General features: G+C 41.6%; 6 protein-coding genes across 6 annotated transcripts; 4 read left to right on the top strand and 2 right to left on the bottom strand.

Annotated features, from left to right (window-relative positions):
- The first annotated feature begins 340 nt into the window (after positions 1 to 340).
- Positions 341 to 5104, top strand: BCR41DRAFT_318853 (importin-alpha re-exporter). The gene is made up of 17 exons (XM_022021329.1): positions 341 to 427; positions 524 to 633; positions 722 to 864; positions 966 to 1136; positions 1244 to 1323; positions 1401 to 1491; positions 1591 to 1791; positions 1896 to 2060; positions 2157 to 2286; positions 2365 to 2633; positions 2752 to 3044; positions 3158 to 3273; positions 3362 to 3736; positions 3846 to 4023; positions 4119 to 4448; positions 4573 to 4819; positions 4935 to 5104. The coding sequence occupies exons 2-17, from the start codon at positions 543 to 545 to the stop codon at positions 5016 to 5018; spliced, it is 2964 nt and encodes a 987-aa protein (XP_021884539.1). The 5' UTR covers positions 341 to 427; positions 524 to 542; the 3' UTR covers positions 5019 to 5104.
- Positions 5105 to 6145: 1041 nt separating this feature from the next.
- On the top strand, positions 6146 to 6310 carry BCR41DRAFT_292456 (diazepam binding inhibitor, splice form 1D(1); the record flags this gene model as incomplete). Its single annotated transcript, XM_022020371.1, has 1 exon — positions 6146 to 6310. A coding segment is annotated over one exon (165 nt), but the record flags the coding sequence as incomplete, so codon positions are not given.
- A 2404-nt stretch (positions 6311 to 8714) lies between these two features.
- On the top strand, positions 8715 to 9752 carry BCR41DRAFT_393385 (hypothetical protein; the record flags this gene model as incomplete). The annotated part of the gene is made up of 1 exon (XM_022028553.1): positions 8715 to 9752. One exon carries the CDS (start codon positions 8715 to 8717, stop codon positions 9750 to 9752), a length of 1038 nt encoding a protein of 345 aa, XP_021884541.1.
- A 75-nt stretch (positions 9753 to 9827) lies between these two features.
- On the top strand, positions 9828 to 11635 carry BCR41DRAFT_393386 (hypothetical protein; the record flags this gene model as incomplete). The annotated part of the gene is made up of 3 exons (XM_022028554.1): positions 9828 to 10387; positions 11217 to 11226; positions 11348 to 11635. 3 exons carry the CDS (start codon positions 9828 to 9830, stop codon positions 11633 to 11635), a joined length of 858 nt encoding a protein of 285 aa, XP_021884542.1.
- A 236-nt stretch (positions 11636 to 11871) lies between these two features.
- Positions 11872 to 14295, bottom strand: BCR41DRAFT_347918 (phosphatidic acid phosphatase type 2/haloperoxidase). The gene is made up of 3 exons (XM_022023186.1): positions 13834 to 14295; positions 13359 to 13499; positions 11872 to 12773 (listed from the first exon to the last, which is right to left on the bottom strand). Exons 1-3 carry the CDS (start codon positions 14035 to 14037, stop codon positions 12021 to 12023), a joined length of 1098 nt encoding a protein of 365 aa, XP_021884543.1. The 5' UTR covers positions 14038 to 14295; the 3' UTR covers positions 11872 to 12020.
- A 469-nt stretch (positions 14296 to 14764) lies between these two features.
- On the bottom strand, positions 14765 to 18154 carry BCR41DRAFT_347919 (organic solute transporter Ostalpha-domain-containing protein). The gene is made up of 8 exons (XM_022023187.1): positions 17906 to 18154; positions 17641 to 17675; positions 17014 to 17101; positions 16739 to 16873; positions 16387 to 16628; positions 16153 to 16253; positions 15982 to 16057; positions 14765 to 15853 (listed from the first exon to the last, which is right to left on the bottom strand). The coding sequence occupies exons 1-8, from the start codon at positions 18089 to 18091 to the stop codon at positions 14800 to 14802; spliced, it is 1917 nt and encodes a 638-aa protein (XP_021884544.1). The 5' UTR covers positions 18092 to 18154; the 3' UTR covers positions 14765 to 14799.
- Between the last annotated feature and the right edge of the window lie 2943 nt (positions 18155 to 21097).

Here is a 21097-nt window from a genome sequence, read left to right on the forward strand (position 1 = left end):
ACCTTACCCTTTTTTTGTTCTTTCTCCTTCCAAACGACCGTCACTGTGTGTATTAAATAGCTGAATGATTCGGTACCTGGTACGAACAACCTTTTTAACATCATTGATGCCAGTTCGGATCCCTTTCTTCAACTAACATACTTTACTTATACCTCTTCATACTCAGTTAATTTTCTGCCAATTAACAAATCCTGGCATTTAAACAATAAAGGTACATGTATATAGATATATACATTGCACATACGTACACCGAGCTCTAATTATATCCTGTAAAAATACGTGTTACCAATATATTCTTTTGCCACGAACAAAGCGCGCCTTTTTCCTTTTGTTTTGCGATCAACTCTCTTACATTACTTCTCCCTTACAAAACATTTGCTTGGGAAACAAAAGAATACCCTTCTCTCAGAAAAGAATAAAAAACAAAGTAAGGGCGAAGGAGCTATCTCTTTTACGGCATTCAAACTACATTATATTCAAAACGAAAGAATCATTTCATTAATAAGTCTTTTTTGACTTGCAGTAATATAATAATATTCACAATGACTGAGGTTTTGGAGGTCAACAATGCTAGCATGCAGGCCTTGGCCTCGTATCTTCAACAGACTCTGGATCCTGCAACCCGCCACGAAGGTAAAAAGTCTGAAGTCGGCCTTAAGTGCTTTATGAACGGCTTTATTTTTGCAACCGAGCTAAATAATTTTTGTCGACGCTCTGTTAGCCGAACAATTCCTGGCGAAGGTGCAGCAGAGTCAGAATTTTGGGCAATTGGTCTTGCAGCTTATTGCCACAAAGTCATTCGACATGCACATCCGCTTCGCTGCATCCTTGCTCTTCAAAAATTTTGTCCGCAGGAACTGGATGGTAAAGTCAGTAGTAATATAGCAATGTGATGTGGCAGATGAAGCATCGTTTTATCAACCAATGATTAAGTATTCGATCGGAAAATATCGTCATTATGATAGGCTGATGATGATGGCGACAGCAAGATCTCGCTTTCAGACAGGGAGGCAATCAAGAACAGGATCGTGGATTTGATGACCATTTCTGAGGCCAGGATTCAACTCCAGCTTTCCGATGCTGTCACTCAAATCGCTGACAGCGATTTTCCTCAAAAATGGCAGGGCCTCATTCCTGTAAGGGCATCTTCGCATCATTCAGCTTAGTAAATAGAAAAAGACGCTTTGCTTCCAGGAAGTTAATACGTCTTATTCATCAACGTACCATTACTCAATTGAAATAGGAACTCGTCAGTAAGCTTAACCTTAACGACTTTGTCACCAACAATGGCTTACTTCAGACCGCGCACTCTATCTTCCAAAGGTGAGGGTCCCCTCGGCCCCTGATCTACAGCTCCAGCTAATGCTTCATACTAATCACGTAGGCTTTGATGATTTTAGGTGGCGACCATTGTACCCTTCTGACAACCTTTACACTGAAATTAAGATTGCCTTAGAAAGCTTTTGCGACCCTTACTACAAGCTCTTTATGGTAACAATCCAAAGCTAGTATATCAATCATGAATGCTGATATTATTTTATGTTGATCTGAGAAGCTCATTTTTTACTAATTGTCTTTTGATCTTTATAGGCTACTGACAATATGATCCAAAGCAACTCGCAAAACGCAGCTCAATTGAAGGTCCTCTTTGAGACTCTCCACTTACTTACAGAGATTTATCACGACCTGAATTGCCATGACATTCCTGAGTTCTTCGTCACACACCTTCAGGAATTTATGAGCTTCTTCCACAAATACATGACATATGACAATCCATTGCTTTCAGGAGAGGTTAGTGACCACTATATGCAAAAGAGCAAACTTACAAGCATAGCACGCATTGATGCTAGTAGGTTCAACTTTACTCTTTATTCACGTTTACCCATCGTCTTTAGGATGAGGACACTCCTGGACCCATTTTGCAGGTCAAAGCATCAATCTGCGAGGTCGTCGAGCTTTACAGCAAACGCTACGAAGAGGACTTTACCTCCTTGCCAGAGTTTATTCAGACTTCATGGACTCTTCTGACGACTTTGGGGTTGGAACCTAAGAATGATATGGTATGGCAGTACTACACTGCATAATGTTATCCCGTTTACTTGAAGAAAAATGCTAACTGCTGCTTTTTTTTTTTTTTTTTTTTATTTTCGAAAAAGCTGGTTAGCAAGGCTATGTCATTTTTGACATCTGTAGTAAAGAATGGGCGACATAGAAGTATGTTCAGCTCGACTGATGTTCTCTCTCAACTGTGCGAGAAGGTTGTATTACCTAACATGGGCCTGAGAGGTAGGGATTGTTTGCGGGATTAACAGCTTCGTACAGTATAATATTTGCACATGACTGATTGGTATTTATTTGGAATAGAATCTGATGAGGAGCTTTTCGAAGATGAGCCGATTGAATACATTCGACGGGATCTAGAGGGATCAGATAGCGAGACTCGTCGTAGGGCTGCAACAGAACTCGTACGTGGGCTTTTGGATCAATTCCCTACAGAAGTCACTGCCATCATTACCAACTACATTCAGCACTATCTTCAGAGATATAATTCTAATGTGGCACAAAACTGGAAGGACAAGGATGCAGCGATGTTCTTGCTGACGAGCATTGCGGCAAAGAGCGTAGGATCACAGGTATGGCGAATAGATTAGTTGTTCCTTACAGTGGTTTGGACTTCATTTCAGTGATGGCAAGGACAGGAGCTTACACGGTTGATCTTTTTTTTTTTTTTTTTTTTTTTTTTTATACCAGTTTGGTGCTCGTGAAACGAACACTGAGGTCAATATTTTGGACTTTTTTGAAAAGAACGTGATCCCCGATCTTAATGCCCCAGTGTCTGGGGCCATCCACCCTATTCTCAAAGTCGATGCTATAAAATACCTGTACACTTTCCGCAGTCAATTTTCAAAGGATCAGCTGCTAGCCGCACTTCCCCTTCTTATTAGGCACCTGGAAAGTACAAACTATGCCGTCTATACCTACGCCTCAATCTGCATTGAACGTATTTTGTTCATGCGTGCTTCAGGAACCACGGGTCCTATGCTGTATGCTTTTTTTTTTTTTTTTTTTTTTTTTGCTAGAGTATTATATCATATGAGAATTTGGTTATAATGGTCGAGGTTTTGATGTAGGTTCTGCGTTACTTCATATATTTTAGATTCTCATCCGATGATATTGCCCCACTTGCTGAGACTCTGATCTCTAATTTGTTCCGCCTTATTGAGCTTGGACAGACCCCCGAAAAGTTGGCCGAGAATGACTATCTCATGAAGTGTAAGTACAGGAATCTATCAAATTCATTTAAAACACTTGATTGACGTAAGCTGAATATTTAGCTGACATTCTTGATTTTATTGAAAAGGTGCTATGCGTGTTGTTCTCACTGTGCGGGAAAAGATGATGCCACTGGTCAGCCTTTGCTTAGCTCGCCTTACAGCCATTGTGCAGGCTGTTAGCTCTAATCCTAGTAATCCCAAATTCAACCACTATGTTTTTGAGAGCATTGGAGCACTTATCCGGTTCATTTGCAACGCCAATCCCGAGGCATCTGAGCAGTTTGAGAACCTTTTATTTCAGCCCTTTCAGGTCATTCTTCAACAGGACATCGCAGAATTTACACCTTATGTCTTCCAGCTTCTGTCACAACTCTTGTCCTACAGTACTCGGGCAGAGCTTTCCCCATCATATCAGGCTATGCTTCCACCTCTTGTTCAGCCTATGCTCTGGCAACAGCAAGGTACACGATGATACTCGAAAAGTCGAACTTATCATTTATTCAATGGCTTTTTGAATTCACAATTTGGTTCGCATGATTGAAATATTCCAATTTTGATATTATGATTTAGGTAATATCCCTGCTCTAGTCAAGCTACTTCAGGCGTATCTGCAAAAAGGAGCAAGTTGGGTAGTGGCCAATAATCATTTGGAGCCTATTTTGGGTGTATTTCAGAAGCTGGTTTCATCAAAGATCAACGATCACCATGCCTTTGAGCTCCTGCAGTCCTTGATTATCTATGTTCCTATGTATGGACACACATATCTCAGGCATTCTATGTATTATTATTGACAATGCTTTAACAACATGGCTGACATCTCTATCTCTATTTGATTTATACTAGGTCTGTGTTGGGCACTTACATGAAGGCTGTTCTGATCATGTTGTTGACTCGATTGCAGAACCACAAAACTGACAAGTTCAAGAAGGGCTTTGTGAATTTTTCATTCTTTTACATGGCGTTGGATAAGGAGGGCACTGGCCCAGATGCTTACTGGGCACTGTTTGATACCGTACAGGCAGGGCTGTTTGTGCAATTCCTTAAGACTGTGTGGTTAGCAGAGGCCCAGAAGGTTGCAGGACGAATTGAGCGCAAGACATGTGCAGTGGCATTGGCGCGTCTTGCCACAACTTCACGAACCATTACTGAGGGAACGAATTTTGATGCTGCATGGTATGGCCCAAGTATTATAAGCTTTATTGTATGATGCTAAATCAGCTTCATGCTTAATTTTTTTTTTTTTTTTTTTTTTTTTTTTTGCTTGTTTGTTTGTTTGTTTTGTACGTTTATCAACTAGGCCTGCGGTGATGACAGCGCTGATCAAGTTTTTTGAAGCACCTCAAGATGTGCGAGGAGCAGCAGTAGATGCGGCAGAGGATGATGAGCTGTATGGAATCGATATAGAGGAAAGCGGATATCAAGCACAGTTCTCTCAACTTACGACAGCATCAAGCTCCAAGGTTGACCCAACGGCAGCAGTGCAAGATCCCAAACAATTCCTTGTTGAAGGTCTTGTGCGATTTAACCAGGCGTACCCTGGGTGTGTAAGTAAAAAAAAAAAAAAAAAAAAAAAAAAAATGATTAGCTTATGCGGTAAAGTATTTTAGAAACCAAATTAACTTTTTTTTTTAAAAAAAAAAAAAAAAAAAAAAAAAAAAGTTCCAGCATGGTCAAGTCCAGCTTCAACCCGAGACACAGAATTTCTTAGCAGCCTACCTGGCAGCTGCAGGAGTATCGTTGTAAAGAGACAACGTTGTGTAATTCCATGGGTAAAATGAATTGAGTGTGGTGATCGTATAAAAACAAGTAGACAAATAAATAAATGATCGTTTATTGTAAACACAAAGACTGCGGACGGAAGATGATGAATATGAGTATTGAAGTCCGTGCCCGCAAAATAATTGCTCCGAAGCGAATCGAAAAGTCGGGGCAAACTCTCTTACTCACCCTTTTTTTTCCATGGGCAATCGTAAAGGCATCTCCATCTTACTCCATGTCTCCCACATTTTGTTGTCTAACAAGGCAGCTTCCCAGTTTCTGAATTTGTCTCTTTCATGATTACATGGCTGTCGTCGCATATTCGCATATTTAATTATTACCGTTTCATTCATTATAGTTAATACTATTATAACTCCATTGTTGATATACACTCTCCCTTCACAGTACTTCATACCCACACTTATACTTGCACGCACATTTATATGAATACTTCAAAGTATTTTTCGCCTCCTCTTACCAAAGCAGCCATCCGTTCTCGCTCTCCACCTTTGGCTCCTTTACCCTCTCTATCAACAACACTGCCTGGAATGACAGCCTTTGATCGAGCTGTGCATGTGGTGAATATCAGTAACACTACTACGCAGAGCAGCTATAGTGACAGCAATCACGCAGGGTTTAGTGACAGGATCGTATTTACGCCTGAGGAGCAATTGCTGGTAATGTTTTTTTAAAAAAGGAAAAAGTCTAGAACAATGTTTGTTTAGATGAATGCGGAACAGAAACAAAATAGATAAAAGAAATTTAAGATACAAATTCCTCAGCTTGCCTTTCTTTGTTAATTGCCCTCAACTCTCTGGCAGTGGATATGGTTTATACAAAATATATACGTATACCATGTTCTGAGCACATCCTTGCGTGCGCATTGATCCAACTCTTTTTGAGATGATACTTCAAAGTGAACAGGGATTTCCCAACCATGTGAAAATCAGAGGGCTACCTCAGCCACACGATGTTTCTTTTTCATCTCTGTACTGCACCACACGATCATTTCTGCAGGGTGCCATCCTGCAAAACTATAAAGGACTGACACGAATCGTTGACTGATGGACAAAAAAAATACATTTTTTTTATTTTCATTTTTCTACGTATAGTTATATGGTGCATACAAGCAGGCGACTGTCGGCGATGTCCGTGGTGTAAAGCCTTCGCTCTTTGATATCGCAGGAAGGAGCAAATGGCAGGCCTGGGCCAACATGCGCGGCAAGACCAAGGAAGAGGCGTCCGACATTTATGTCGATCTAGTAGTCAAGGTTAAGAGAAAAAAAAAAAAAAAAAAAAAAAAAAGTACAAATCACAACCCATCACTATAAACTTCAGGGATTGATCATCTTTTTTTTTTTCTTTCAACAGTCGCTTACTAAATCCGGTAATCATCCAGATCATTATGCTCTGGCAGACGAGATCCTGCAGAGACCTCCTTCACCACTATCCTCGTTTCTGGATAAAGGAGTAGCGCCTATTGAAAGTAGCTCCTTACCCCCTCCTCCACACCTAAATACCTCGTATTCGTCAAACGCACACCCCGCTGATCTATCCAATGCGCTTGGTCTTCATCAGCGACAGGCAAATCGTAAGGAATCTGATAATAACTCAAACCGGTCAAACGCTATTGGCTCCCGTTCCTCAGTCCCCTCCATCTATGAATTAGCAAATGAGGACCTTCCTGATATAGACATTAAAGGCCCTGTTGCTGGGACAGCAGCTAAGAAAGAGGCTTTGGATAGCAATGGATATACAGCTGAAAAAGGAAGGATAGCCCCTTCGTCTTTAAAAAACGGTTCACTCTTAGATTCGAACCATATAAAGGCAAATGGCGAGATTCAAAAAGGGCTCCAGCATAACGAAGATAATGAAGATGATGACGAAGTCTATCAATCATCAGTAGAGTATGAGGAAGATGATGACATCGATAGAAGGGCCAGTGATGGTATTCAAGAATCTGTAAGGCCATCTATCGATGTCCTCCCGGACAGTTTGCCACTGCAACCACCCACCTTTGAAAAGTCACAGCAGGATGCACTTGCTACACTGTACTCAAACTACAACAAAATGAATGGTTTTATTGAAGACAAGGACGAGCAAAAATCAAAAGAACTAGGATTGCTTGGATCACATACACAATTATCAGATCTCAGAGTTAATGATCATGATTCCCCTGTATTGCAGGATGGAAAGCCTCATTATATGCCTAGGTCCGAGCGGAGGATCAGTCGAGATGGATCCATTTCGTCAGGATACGGTGGATCAGTACTCTCTGACAAGGAGCCAGTTCCACCATACAGTTCCTTGGATCTGCTGAATCTCAATCGAGACAACCCCATCAAACAAATAGATCTGGTTTCGCCTGTCGAGCCTTATCGGGTGCACTCTCTCTATGATACTATAGTCTCACCGCGTCTGGAGGCAGACCATGTGAATGATGACACAAATTTGGACGCCAAAGAATCGTCCGATGCATCATCACATGATGCCCCGCCTGGATTCTCTGCATTTTCAGCGCCGGCCTCAACCCCAACACTAATACCAGTACCAGCACCAACATCAATACCGACATCGGGCCCAGCATCAGCATCAGCATCAGCGCCAGTGTCGGCACCAGTATCAGCACCAGCAACAATTTCTACAGGATCAGTTTGCCCAGTTTCTGGGAAGTCCGCTTCTTCTGGAGGCGTCTGTCCAGCCGCTATGTTTGCACAAGCTAGAGCCGCTGCAGAAGCAAATGCAACAACAGCTGCCTCAAATACTGCCGCTGCATCCGGTACCGTTGAAAACTCGAGCAATGACCAAGGCATTCAATCATCCGCCAACACAGACCTCCCAGAAGATAGTAGTGAATCTCAACGTTCGAGTCGCACAGAAGCGCCTATACCGCGATCGCTAACAGAACCTGTGGCTACTTCCGCATCAACCCCCTCCTCATCTTCTGCGTCTTCTGCAGTCGTGGCGGCGACAAATCAAGGGATGAGGATTGGTCAAGGCATTGTCTCGCGTTTCTCAGCACTGAAAAATAGTCTAGCAACTGCATCGAGCCGGGCAGCAGCTTTGGCCCTCCCCGGTAATTCTTCGTCGCCATCAAATACTGTGGTGGTCAAAGATATGGTGACGAATCAGCCAGTCACGGTGATTTGCCCCCATTTGGCATCGACTCAAGTATTGGAAAATGAGATGATTCAACTTCAGACAGATATCTCGGTACTCCACGAACGAATAGATTTATTGCAAGAGTCACTCAACATTACGACCCAGACGCGAGAAAAGGAGCGACGATCCGCAAGAGGAATCATCAAGTTGGTATTGAGACAAGGACTGATCAACGCTATCTTGCTGCTGATTGTGTTTGCAGTGCTGTATAAGCGTCGATCCCCAATTGCGTTTGCGATTCTGGCATATATTGGGCAAGGCCGGAAAGAAGGTGAAGCTGGATGGAGGGCTTTCATGAGGTGGGCCGCGGACATAGTGAGGGTTGGAAGGAGGAACCAGCAATATGTTCTGAGAGCTGGAAGAAGGAATGGATATTGGTGAATTTTTGGTGGTCATGATTAGTTTGGCTGTCATAACACTCAATAAAAAGCAGTCAGTGAATGGTTATATTTTGTCAGCATGAAAATAATTTTTGTCGTTTTTTACTTTTTTTTTACAATCACTTTTTTGCGCCTTAATATGTCCCACATCAACACAAATATATCGCCTCTTGACATCCCTCATATCATCGAAAACATTGCCCAGTATCTATTGCCTCAAGATTTGGCAAAATGTCTCTCGGTTTGCAAGGATTGGTCATGGAACTTCGCTCCGGTTCTTTGGAGAGAACCAAAGATTGTGAACTCAAATGACTGGCAGTTCAGGGCACTGAATTGTTATCAAAAACACATACGCATACTTCATACCAGCCTCTTTGATCCCATGACGATTGACTCTCTTCGCCAGTGGCCGTGGCCTTCCCTCAACATCCAAAAACTGGTGTATGTACATGTACGGAACTATGAGCTTTCTTATTCCCAGTCACTCGAGATTTTGCAGTGGTTGTCAACGTTGACATCACTTGAAACATTAGAATTAATCGTAGCCCAGAATGAACAACCGTTACTGTTTGACCAAATGGCCCATGTTCTTTCGACCTCGTTCCCCAACTTGCGGAACATGGTATTGATGCCTGTGGTATGCTCCATGCGAGATATTTATCAGATTGTGAAAGCATGCTCGAGGTGTGAGTACGTTCTGATTCGTCCGAGTGCGATATACAAAAATGACGCATCTGACGAGGTGGATATTTCCAGAAAGACGCTGGAAGAAATGCCGTCTACTAATATTCGACGGCTTTGCCTGAATATAAACGGTATGAGTAGAGAGTTCCCGTTTGTAGCCTTGTTGAGAAAATGTCCGTTACTACAGGAGTTGACTATTGAGGGGAAGCATGATCCGGAGCTCTTTAGGGACCTGACCATGATGATCAAAGGAAAAGAACTCTCACAGCTTAAATGCCTTCACTTGGTAGTCTACGATTGGACTTACGACCAGGAGAGCCTCGTGATTGAATTGTTCAGGTTCACAGATCCGATATTTGACAGTCATGGTGGAACGGATACCTTGAAGAATGATAGGCTGCGCAGTTACAACAATAGCAAAACAAATGACGGCAACAGTAATAGCGAGGCCAAAAGTGGCCTTGAGTCTCTTAGGATGCATTTGGGATTATAAAGTTCGCTGGCCCTTATAAAACACCACTTTGCCACACTTACAACGATCGTAAATTACCAGGAATGCTCGATCCAGATGCTTCACAGATTTCTCAACGACCTCCCCAACCTTCGATCAATATCGGCCACTGCTTCTTTTAGTATGCCTCAAGATATCGATCAAGACTATCTTAAAATTGAACATCAGCGTCCTCAGCCGATTTTCAATTTAGAAAACTTGGATTTATTGCTCAACATAGACGCCTTGGTTGTTATGGCCCATGTTAATACTAGCGAGTGGATCAAAGCACCATTTTCACAGAAGTGGCTCGATTTCTTCTTTTCGTTACTTGGCAGACTTGAAGGATTGAAGAGGATGTCTTTACGTTCCTTGGACAATCATGCTGGACAACTTTTACTCTTGAAGAATGGATACTTGAGTCGGCTTGGAAATCTCAAGCAACTGAGAGAGCTACAGTATGGAATTTCATTTTCGCCATGGTATGAGTGGGGGAAAGAGGAAGCAAGATGGATCTTAGAGCATTGGCCAAGGCTTTGCTGTATGGATGTGCTAGATATACAAGAGCTAGACGCTATATCTGGCGACTTTAAAGAGGAAATGTTGACTCAAAAGCCGCTGATGGAGATGCGATCTTCGTTCGTCATTTATCCTCGCTCTTTTTTTTAATGGAAATCATACTCAGTCTTACCTATTGATCATTGAGGTTCACGATGTTGTAATTCACTCACTAAAGCTTGTGAATGAAAACTGCGTATGAATGAAGCATCAAAAATACCTATTGTCCATGCCTCTTGATTCACCATTGAGATTGTTCCACGATAAACAATACAGATCTTTTTCGAAAAACAGCATAGGATACCGGTGGATTGGCATCCTATAGTTGATCCTCGACCTAACTTCTGAACCATATTCACTATATATATCTCCTGGAACCAAGAACTCGTATGATATGCCTTCTCATTATAATATTACTTACTAACCTCTACTAGTTGTTTTATTCATATTATGCAGGTAGCGGTATTAGACTATCTACAGATCCACAATGATTGTCAACAATAGCATCGCTTGAACCTCTGCGGTGATTTTTTATTTTTTGTCGCAAACTCACTATCCAAGTTAAGAGCCGTGAGTATTCTTTGTTCTTTGTGAAGCATTCAATTGAGTGTAGAGGCGTATTTGGGATGTGAATGCTATCTCTTTGAATCTCCCAATCCAACAGGCGAACAATGGGGTCAAAGTGGACCGTTGACTTCTGGCCTTGACTGAGCAACGCATTTGTCACTTTAAATTTTATGGCCCATCAGTAAAATTTTTGGAACTTTTGCCTCATCGTTTTAAATTCCATCTAACATTCGAAATCCCTGGTAATAATGAATAAAGCATCATTGTGCAAGAATGCCCCAATATTATTCATCTAAACATCTGTGGCACATTCCTTTTATTTTTTTTTTCTTTTTCTTACAGTGTTGCTACAGTAAATTCCCCCGTTATTGATCTGTACTATATACACCAGATACAGCGCGCAACGACGAGAGAAAGAAAGAAAGATAGGAAAAAATCTCTTAGAAATGTCACTGCTCTCCTACATTCTTCAGAACCCTCTCTTCCAGATACTCTTCTCACTCACGATCTGGTCCTTGATACTCGGCATTCCACTCTTGATTCTCTCCATTGCTTTTTATTATATGGCTCGAGGAACTGGAAATGTTGCAGGCTTCGTAGTCGATAAAGCCACAAAGCGAGTTCGACAGTACCAACAGGAGCAAAGGAAACAGGACGATCTACTCATGGATTTTGGTCAAAGTAGTAGCACGAGTAGTAACAATAGTAGTAATTGGAATTCTCATGACGTGTATAAGAGAACAGGTGTAGGAGCAGCATAAAATATAAAAGAAAAGAGTGTAAAAAAAGACCTTGTTAGTTATTAATTACCGTTGCTTGAATACACATCTACACCGTTCAGAACGGTTCCTCACTCTAGACTGACAACAGCGACGAGAAGTGCAAAAAGTATCTCAAGGATAAATTGTGTACCGTCTATTCAATGTCGATTAGGAAATATGCTTAAAGTTCTGAGCAGCGCCACATTTTGATAACACCTGATTACCAATGTGCCATTCCCATACTTCTTTATATCCCTGCCTTCGATCCATGCTACAGCATCGAAATCGAACATTGGGATATTGCTATTTTTATTTTATATAGATCTTTATGCAATTATAAGGAGCGTTGATACAAGAAAGGTATTTGAGAGCAGATAAACAGTTGTCATGTTCTTTGACTGGTAGGTCCACGGCGTCCTTGCTCATATGCTGCGGGTGATTCATATTTTATACTGCCATTGGCACTGGCGTTGCTGTTGTTGCCTCCAGTTAAGTCATGGAGACTTGTTCCCGACTGATTGTCTAGTTGCACTTGATCCCGGCTGTATGATCCTGCCCCCCCAACGTTATGCAAGAACGACTCCCGATGGTCTTCCGTTTCAGGGTTGCAATCTTCATCCTCCAGACGTTGATGCTGATGATGTGACAACATTGTTGTGGGCAGCAATTCCTCGATAACACGTGGTGCAAAAGGTCGACCACATTTGTCAACAGCCAACGAAGGATAATATTGGCGGTACGCGAAGATCGCAAATACTGATCCGATAATCGCTCCAATTGTAACGTCATGCCAATGGTGTCTGTAATCACATACACGCGAGGTGGCGATCAATGCAGCTAAGATCATAGGTGCCAGTACCACAAGAGACTTGTAGGTGTGACCACGCTCGTCAAACAAATGAAGCTTTCCTGCAAGGTACATGGAGAGATATCCAAGACCGCCGAATGAGAAAGATGAGTGTCCGGATGGAAATGACTTGAAGCCATCCCGCAAAAGCTCGGTTCTTGTACAAATTGTTGAATTTGAAAGCATATTGACGGGATCGGAAAGTTGAGCCAATGGCGTTCCCTGATAGTCATTGTCATAGAGGCTAAGGCATCGATCTAGAAAGTCAGGTCGAGGTCGTCCTACTGCGATCTATAGCCATTGTTGGATCAGGATGGAAAAGAAGTGGCCACGCTTAGTAAGCGAGTTCATGTTTTTAATCCTATTTGCCATCCCTAGTTTAATGTGTGTGATGACAGTCCTGACTGTCAAATGACACTTGACTAAGGTCGTGCTCTGCAAAAAAGAGGTTCATAGGTCCACTTCTTTTTTCTTCTTCCTTGCCTCCTTGCCAACAATAAAGACCCATTGGTCTCATGTGTGCCTCGTATCATCCAATTGATATATCATTTCATGGTGGCGAAAAGCGAGAGCTTCAATAATACTATCAATTAATTTGTACGCGCCTCTGCCGTAATATTTCTTCCCTTTCTGTCAAGACGAAGCTCTTATGTGCAAAATAATAAAAAATATATACTTTTGTGATTGTTTTTCTGAAAGCGAAAAGATGAAGCTGCTAAAATGTCTCCTTGAAATAACAATTTGCGTAATTGTCCAATCGAGTAGATTGAATATATCCATTTAAAAAAATAAAAAAAAATAAATTACCCCCCCCGCAGCTTTGACTCCTCTCCTGTTGTCCAAGGTTCAAGTGTCGTCGCAAAAATTATCCTTTACCTTGATACTGTCAGTGACAACGAGGACTAATGCTTGTGCGAGAAAAAGACCAAGTAGACCATTATGCAAATCAGTGTACGACTTTCTTTGGAAGATGGCAATGCAGCCAATGATGATACCAGGCAAGATGAAAGCAAGGACCTAAAAAAAGGGGGGGATGGAGGATTGAAAGAGAAAAATAAAATAGCCGATTGCTTTGTTAGCTTCTTCTGTCACGAGTGGTCGGAGGGAGGGAAAGGGAGAGATTGAGTTTAATGAATAGAAAAAAGCATTCATTCGGCGTGGATAGTCTAGTCAAATTGAGACCCTGCTTCTCCAAATTGAGCTGCTTCTTTGGAGGAAGCTCATCGCAGACAGTTATTCTGTTACATCGTGTGCAACCATGGACTAAAGATCTCATTTCATTTGATCCATTAACAAAATCAAACGAATGTTTTTTTTTTTTTTTTTTTTTCTTTCATTAGAAGTAGCTTACAAAGGCCATCCAGACAGGGACGGTTTCCTTTTTAGCAAAAGGATGCTGTATAGTCGTGTCCCTAACAGAGAACTGTCGATGGAATGGCTCGAAGGTATCGATATAAGCGAATGTAGCAAGGACAATAATGACAAGGACCCAGTCCTTGCCATAAGACCAGAAAAGAGCTTTTGTGTGTGCTTTTAGTCGCCACTTGGACACCATATTGTAGGTTCGTTAGGATAAAGGACCAGATAAAGAGGTGTCTATGATTTGAACCCAAACAATCTGGGAAACACAGGAGTAGAGGAAATAAATTGAAAGAAGGAGAGAGGAGAATGAATGAGAAGATGAAAGAAAGAAAGAAAGAGAGAAAGAGAGAAAGAGAGAGAGAGAGAGGAGAGAGAGGAGAGAGAGGAGAGAGAGAAGGAGAAGAGAGGGAATGAGGGAGAATAAAAAGAAATCCGAAGTGAAGAAAAGCTGTATGGAAACCCAAGAAAACAAGGAAAAATAAATTTGCATGGCATGCTAGGGATTCTTGCAATGCCGCGGGAAAATTACAGATGCGGCTGTGGTAACGTCTCTCTTGAGGCAACCAGAGCTTGTCCACATTGTTTGGCTGGACTCACACATTCAAAAATTCATAGCACAGTAAGAGACAGTAAACCCTTTATTTTATTCCTTTTACCACTTTCATGTTCCTATCCTTCTCTCTCATTTGCTCAAAGCTCAATGTTCCTGGGGCTGGCTAGGTGGTCACATGAGACGCTGTACTACCCAAAAGCCCAAAAATAGCGTAACGCCTCTTTATTTGTCATCCGCACTACTGAGGCTGTGCTCTTTATTTTATTCCGAAATCGCACTTTTGAATCAGTACCACCTTTTCATTATATTACAACTTTGAATATACATGCTTTATTTCAGGCAAGGGAAGGAAAAGCCCTTTGATAAAGCGCTTATCTGATTACTTGATAGTTTAACCACCGTCTAAGGGCCAATAAAATCTATATATTCCTCTGTAATGTCAAATACAAAATGAACTTGTTGTGGTAGCCCAGGTGGCTGTTGCTGTAACTTGTGTGAAAAAGGATCCAAGCGATTAGAATCTTGTTGCTGCGGCTCGTCAGCTGCTTGTTGATAAGATTCAAATCCAAATTCCTTTGCATCAAACTGCTCTGGCTTGGGGTGCCCAGATCGCCGCATCTCTCTCCGAGGCTTTCGCTGAGGTATATAACCGTTCACATTGTCAATGCATCCATATCTCCATTGCACCATCCCGCCTTCTCCTTTCAATAATGGCGCTGGAGATGACGTAGGTAGAGTTGCATACATATTCATCGATCTATCTACCGTTTCGCCTGTCGTCTGTGGTATCGGTGTAGAGACAGGCAACGTGGTAAACATGGTCCATCCTTCTCTTCCAAAGATGGACGATATGCCTTTAGAAACCAAACTAGACCTGTTTTTCCCCTGTGAAAGCCACGTGCTATCCTTGATTTTCTTGAAATTGTATGCATCATCTTTACTAATAAGCACCTGCTGCTTACTGGGATCGTAAACATCAATGGCTGGGAAATTATAATCACCATACTCCATTTGTTTACTAGCGTCATAGAGCTCTTCAATATCATCATCATCATCTCCTATACCATAGAAATGCAGACTAGGAGCACGGTCAGGTAGCTGAGGCCTTGAAAGCCCCCTCTTACTACTACTATCATGGATTCCGGACGAATCGTGGCGAACCGTCCTCTCAGTCATGGGACCAACGGGGGATTCGGGTTCTGGTAACCAGTATTTGGTCTGCCCTCCTTGACTGTATCGAAGGCCAGCAGCAATTCGTCCATCTCGGCTTTTACCTACGGTGGCCATACCTTCGGATGGCTCGAATGTCCGATATGTGAAGCGCGTACCCTTCAGAGTCTCAAGGGAGTCCTGAATGATATCTTGTATGCCACACGCATCTCGAATAGCGTAATAGACTGGCATCCTCGCAGACTGTATATCGGTTTCTGTGTAGTCTCTATGTGAGAAGGCATACCTGAAAGAAATATAGAGGCGAATGAACGTTAAAAAAAACAAAAGTAGAAAGTAAAATAAACGAAAAATGTTAGAAAGCAAAAACCAGTCAACGTCAAAGTATTAAAAAAAACATTAGTTTCAATTTACCAATGGCCAAGTGCTGCAAAAACCATTTCGAAGCATATTAAAAAGTCCTGGATCGCAACGGCAATTTCAGGCGAGGCTAAAAAGCAAGTATTGGCATCTTTGATTAGCCTATCTTTATCAAATTGATAGGTCTAGAAAAATGGGCGCAAATCAAGCTCAGAATAGACTTACTGTTACTCATCAGGCCAGTTGCCACCAAAAGAGAGATGGCAAATCCTTGCCAAAAGGAAAAGAAAATAACCACCTTGATAGACAAAAACTTGGGAATTGGTCTGTCCCATTTAAAAGAAAATAAATAAATAAATAAGAAGATAAATTTGAAAATAGAGAGAGAGGAAGAAAATGAAAGAGCAAAAGAATGAAAGAACAAAGAGATAAAAATAAAGATGAGGTTGCTGTGATTACCGAAACTCTTCAAGATCATCCTGTGTAGCCATAAAGAAGACACCCAAGCAGTACAGACTAAGACAGACACTCAGGTTATAGATGAACGATACCCAAAAGTACCCTGATTCGAGTGAAATGGACCCATCATTGTAAGCGCCATTGGACTTAAGAAGCATGGTAGCTGCTGCTAGCACAGGCTTAACATAGACATATTGCAGAATCCCACGCTTGATGAACAAGAACGAGTATGGATCGCCCACCTAAAGGAACATGCAATGTGCATGTATGATGTGAGCTTGCAAAGGATCTTCAAATACCGGTTAAGAAAGGAAGGAAGGGCTTTGATTCTGTTTTCCTTTATTGACCTTACATCGATCTCTTTGTGCCAAAGGCAGACTGGAAAAAGGTGCTTCGTGTAGGGCCTTCCATGAAGCATCAATAACAATGAACGTTCGCCTCCAAGGTAGGACACAAGTAAGCCAAAAAAGCAATAAATAACAAAAGCCTATAAATATAAAAACAAATGTTAATCCAAAAAGTCTGTACACAAATGTAAAACAAACAACAACGCGCTAATGTACATCGCTTATACGATTTTTTTTTTTTTAGTTGTGGTTACTTTTATTTTGTAACTCTTATTATTACCTCGTAAATGTCCCTTAGAGCATCGACATAAAAGGCCATACTGAGAGACACAAGCGATATCCATGAGGATATGGCGAATATAGGAACCCTGCTCATGTGTACATATGTGGTTAAATCAATCAGTTGCGCCGATCATAAAAAACCGTTCCAAAAGTGAGTACACAGGAGAAAGTAAATGAGTGAGAATCTTTTACATGCACAAGAAAGAAAAACTGCAGGGGCAAGGGGTTCATGACATGTCATGCCATGTCACAGTGCCTATTTTCTTTTCTCTCTTCCTTGGACACAGACACGCATACTCCTATTATTGATGCTCTTATTGACGTCGCACCATATTATTGTACAATCGCGCATTTGGCGAATGCAAATCAAATTCTATGATCGTTGCTAAGCAAACTCACTTGACATGCCAGGCGCATGAAATGAATATACGCAGACCCAAACAAGTAACAGCATCAGTCAACCACACCCGGAAAAGCTGAGCACATTCGGAGGAAAAGGGGGCGAGGCAAAGTGAGGGAGACGAGGTGAAGCAATGAGCTGACAGAAAAACTGAAGGAAAAGGAGATATCCGCAGCAACGCGTTGCATTCTTTTAATGTGAATATTTTTTTTCCGTTCGACTTACATTAATAAGATCCTCACAACATATCGTTGCAATAGCTGAAAGTCATTCAGCATTAAGTTTTTTTTTTTTTTTTTTTTTTTTTTTACAAAGACCAAGAAAAAAAGAAAAAATAAACACACATGACAGGGTTAGTTGGAGAAGAAGGAACAGAGAGGCAGGAAGATCTGCAGGATTCTGTAAGCGACCGGAAAAGGTTTGCGGTAACGTGTATTATCCCGATGCTCCGATTGTCATTAAAAAAATTGAAATCAGATTCCATTCTTACCGGCTTGCGATAGTGCTTAAGCTGCATCCAGATTGCCACCATTGAGATCATGGTCGCAGTGAATGCAAAACCCCCCGCAGCCCATACTGCAATTGAAGGCAGTTCCGCGCCCGAACCCCCCGTTGAGGGAACACCGATTGAGTCGGGGTCAGTCAAAAGCAAAGTAGTAGTATTGGCATCGGTCATTGCTTGAGACGCTTGATGAATAAATTGAGAGAATAAGCAACAAATGATTGAGAGAAGTGAAAAAAAAAAAAAAAAAAAAAAAAATGCGCCGAAGGCTGCGCGTGTACAAGCGCAAACAATAGGCAAAAAAAAAAAAAAAAAAAAAAAAAGAGTAATAGTAGAGTGATCTTGAAAATACAAGCAAAGGGCTTGGAGTTTGTGTTTTCTCTGGCAATGTTTTGTTGGAGCAATAAATGACAAAAGGAGAAAAGAGTACACGACTTTTAGCCACGTTCTTTTTTAGAAGCTGTGCAAAGAGCTTTCACAACTGATGGTTGTTGATTGTCACAGGCTGGTACAAGGAACAGATACAGGTACAAGTACAGGTACAGAAAGAAAGTAGAACAAGTAAAGCAGCTAAAATGATAAGCAGTTTCAAAGTGGAGACAGAATCAGAAGGAAAAAAAAAAAAAAAAAAAAAAAAAAAAAAAAGAATCAGAGCAAGGATCAGACTTGGTAAACTAAAATACAAAGGAATACCGGGGAAGGAGGCACAGCAAAATGGATTGTATATGGGCTGTATGGTTGTAATGACAGCGAAAGAGAATAAAGAAGAGAGAAAGAAGAGAAAGGAATAAGCCCACAGTGCCACTTGTTATACCTCAAGAGAATCAAAGCACAGCTTTATGCATTAAGTTACAAAGTTAGTAATCTACATTGCAATAGTACATGTTTAAGGCAAAGCCCTATCAGATGTGCCTTCATGTCTCTAGCACAACATTCTGTTCTTATTGGTCCAACTTTTCTGCCGTGCCTGTTTTTTTTTTTTTTGACACCTGATCCATCGCTTTCTCTTGCTCATTCTCATTCTTTTTTTCTCTTTTCTGTCACCTTCTTCTTTGTGTGCCAAGGAAAAAGACAATGGCTGCCCCTGTTTCAGAAGAAGTTGCTGCAAAAGCAAATGCCATCAAGGAGGAGGCAAATAGCCTCTTTGCAAGTAATTGAGCACGCTTTAGTTGAGTCATTCGGGAGAGTGAAGGAACAATGACCGCCATTTGCACACTCATTCATTTTTCAAATCCACTTTTTCCGTTAACTTTATCCAGATAAAAAATATGAAGAGGCCATCGAAAAGTACACAGAAGCTATCGAGCTAAATCCAAATGTCGCTGCCTTCTACGCCAATCGTGCTTTTGCTCACACTAAGCTGGAAGCCTATGGTGCTGCCATTCTGTATGTTTACTTTTTATGAATGGAGAATGTCAAGATCAACCCTGTGTGATGGCATTCAGTTGGGCAATGAGCTGGATAATAACGCACCTTATTTCTTTTGCATTGCCCCTTGTAAAATAGTGATGGTGACAAGGCTGTAGAGGTGGATCCAAAGTATGCTAAAGGTTACTATCGTCGTGGTGTAGGTAAATATGCGTTGGCTCGATACAAAGAGGCTGCAAAGGATTTTAGGGTTGTCGTCAAGATTGCACCCAACGACAAGGATGCAAAACTCAAGCTCGAGGATTGTGAAAAGAATGTGGCGAGACTGGCGTTCGAGAAAGCGATTGCCAGTAATGAAGTCGTTAGAAAGGTCTCTGACTCGATCGATACTCAGTCTATCATTGTTGAAGACTCATACGATGGTGTCAGGATTGATGATGGTAAGGTCACAAAGGAGTTTGTCGATGATATGATTGAGCGCTTTGTCGCTCAAAAGAAGATTCATAAACGATATGCGTATGAGGTAAGTAGCGGGTACAGTGAATGCAAACAAAACCTAGCCTATAATTTCCTTTCGATCAGATTACAGAAGAATACTGATAATAAACACATCTGATACATATTTAGATCATTCTCCAAGCCAGAAAGCATTTTATGGAGCAACCATCGCTTGTGGATGTGACCATCGAAGATGATGCTAAATTGACAATCTGTGGAGACGTACATGGACAGTTTTATGACTTTATCAACATCTTCAAGCTCAACGGACGCCCTTCAGAAAAACACGCCTATCTGTTCAATGGAGACTTTGTCGATCGAGGCACATTCTCACTTGAAATCATCCTCACGCTCTTTGCCTACAAGTTGTTGTACCCCACAGGAATGTACTTGACTCGTGGTAATCACGAAACCGACGACATGAATAAGGTCTATGGATTTGAGGATGAAGTCAAGGCCAAATTTTCGGAGACAATGTTCAAAATCTTTTCCGAGACTTTCACGACTTTACCGTTGGCTCATTTGGTTCAAAAGAAGATCTTTGTAGTCCATGGAGGCCTGAGCTCGAGAGACGATGTGACGTTAGAGGAGATCCGTAATATTGATCGGATTACGAAGGGTCAACCTGGCCAAGGTGGACTTATGTCAGAATTACTCTGGGCAGATCCCCAACCTCAACCAGGAAGGAGTCCAAGTGTTCGTGGCGTTGGACAGAGATTTGGACCTGATGTCACAGAAAACTTTTGCAAAATGAATAACATCGGTAAGCCTCATCGAAAGAATAGAGATAATAAGCTTAAAAGTGGCAAAGAAGAAGACCGAAAGATCAAGGACATGCGACTGCGCAACAAATATTGAAGGCGGATGGAAATAATGCATCGTGTCACTCAACTATTCCTGTTCATACGCTCTTTCTTTTATCAAATAGACATGGTGATTCGAAGCCATGAAGTCAAACAGCAAGGCTATCACGTGGAGCATGATGGCCGTTGTGTTACCATCTTTTCAGCACCAAACTACTGGTAAGCAATATCAAAAAACATTATTGATCCTCTTACTCCTTAAGAGTTTTACTGACGTTATTTGTGTCACTTATTGTAGCGACTCGGTGGGTAATAAGGGTGCGTACATTAATGTGACGCCCGACAAGGAAAAGACATACAAACTAGAGTATGTACAATTTGATGCAGTAGAACATCCCAAGACGCAGCCGTATTCCAACCGATTCCGTGGGGGATTCTGAATCGAGACTGTCTGGATTTCCAGTATCTTGGCACTTGTACTATTGATACGATATTTACTACGTTTGGTTCT

This window comes from Lobosporangium transversale (genome assembly GCF_002105155.1).
Source record: "Lobosporangium transversale strain NRRL 3116 chromosome Unknown BCR41scaffold_6, whole genome shotgun sequence".
NCBI lineage: Eukaryota > Fungi > Mortierellomycota > Mortierellomycetes > Mortierellales > Mortierellaceae > Lobosporangium > Lobosporangium transversale.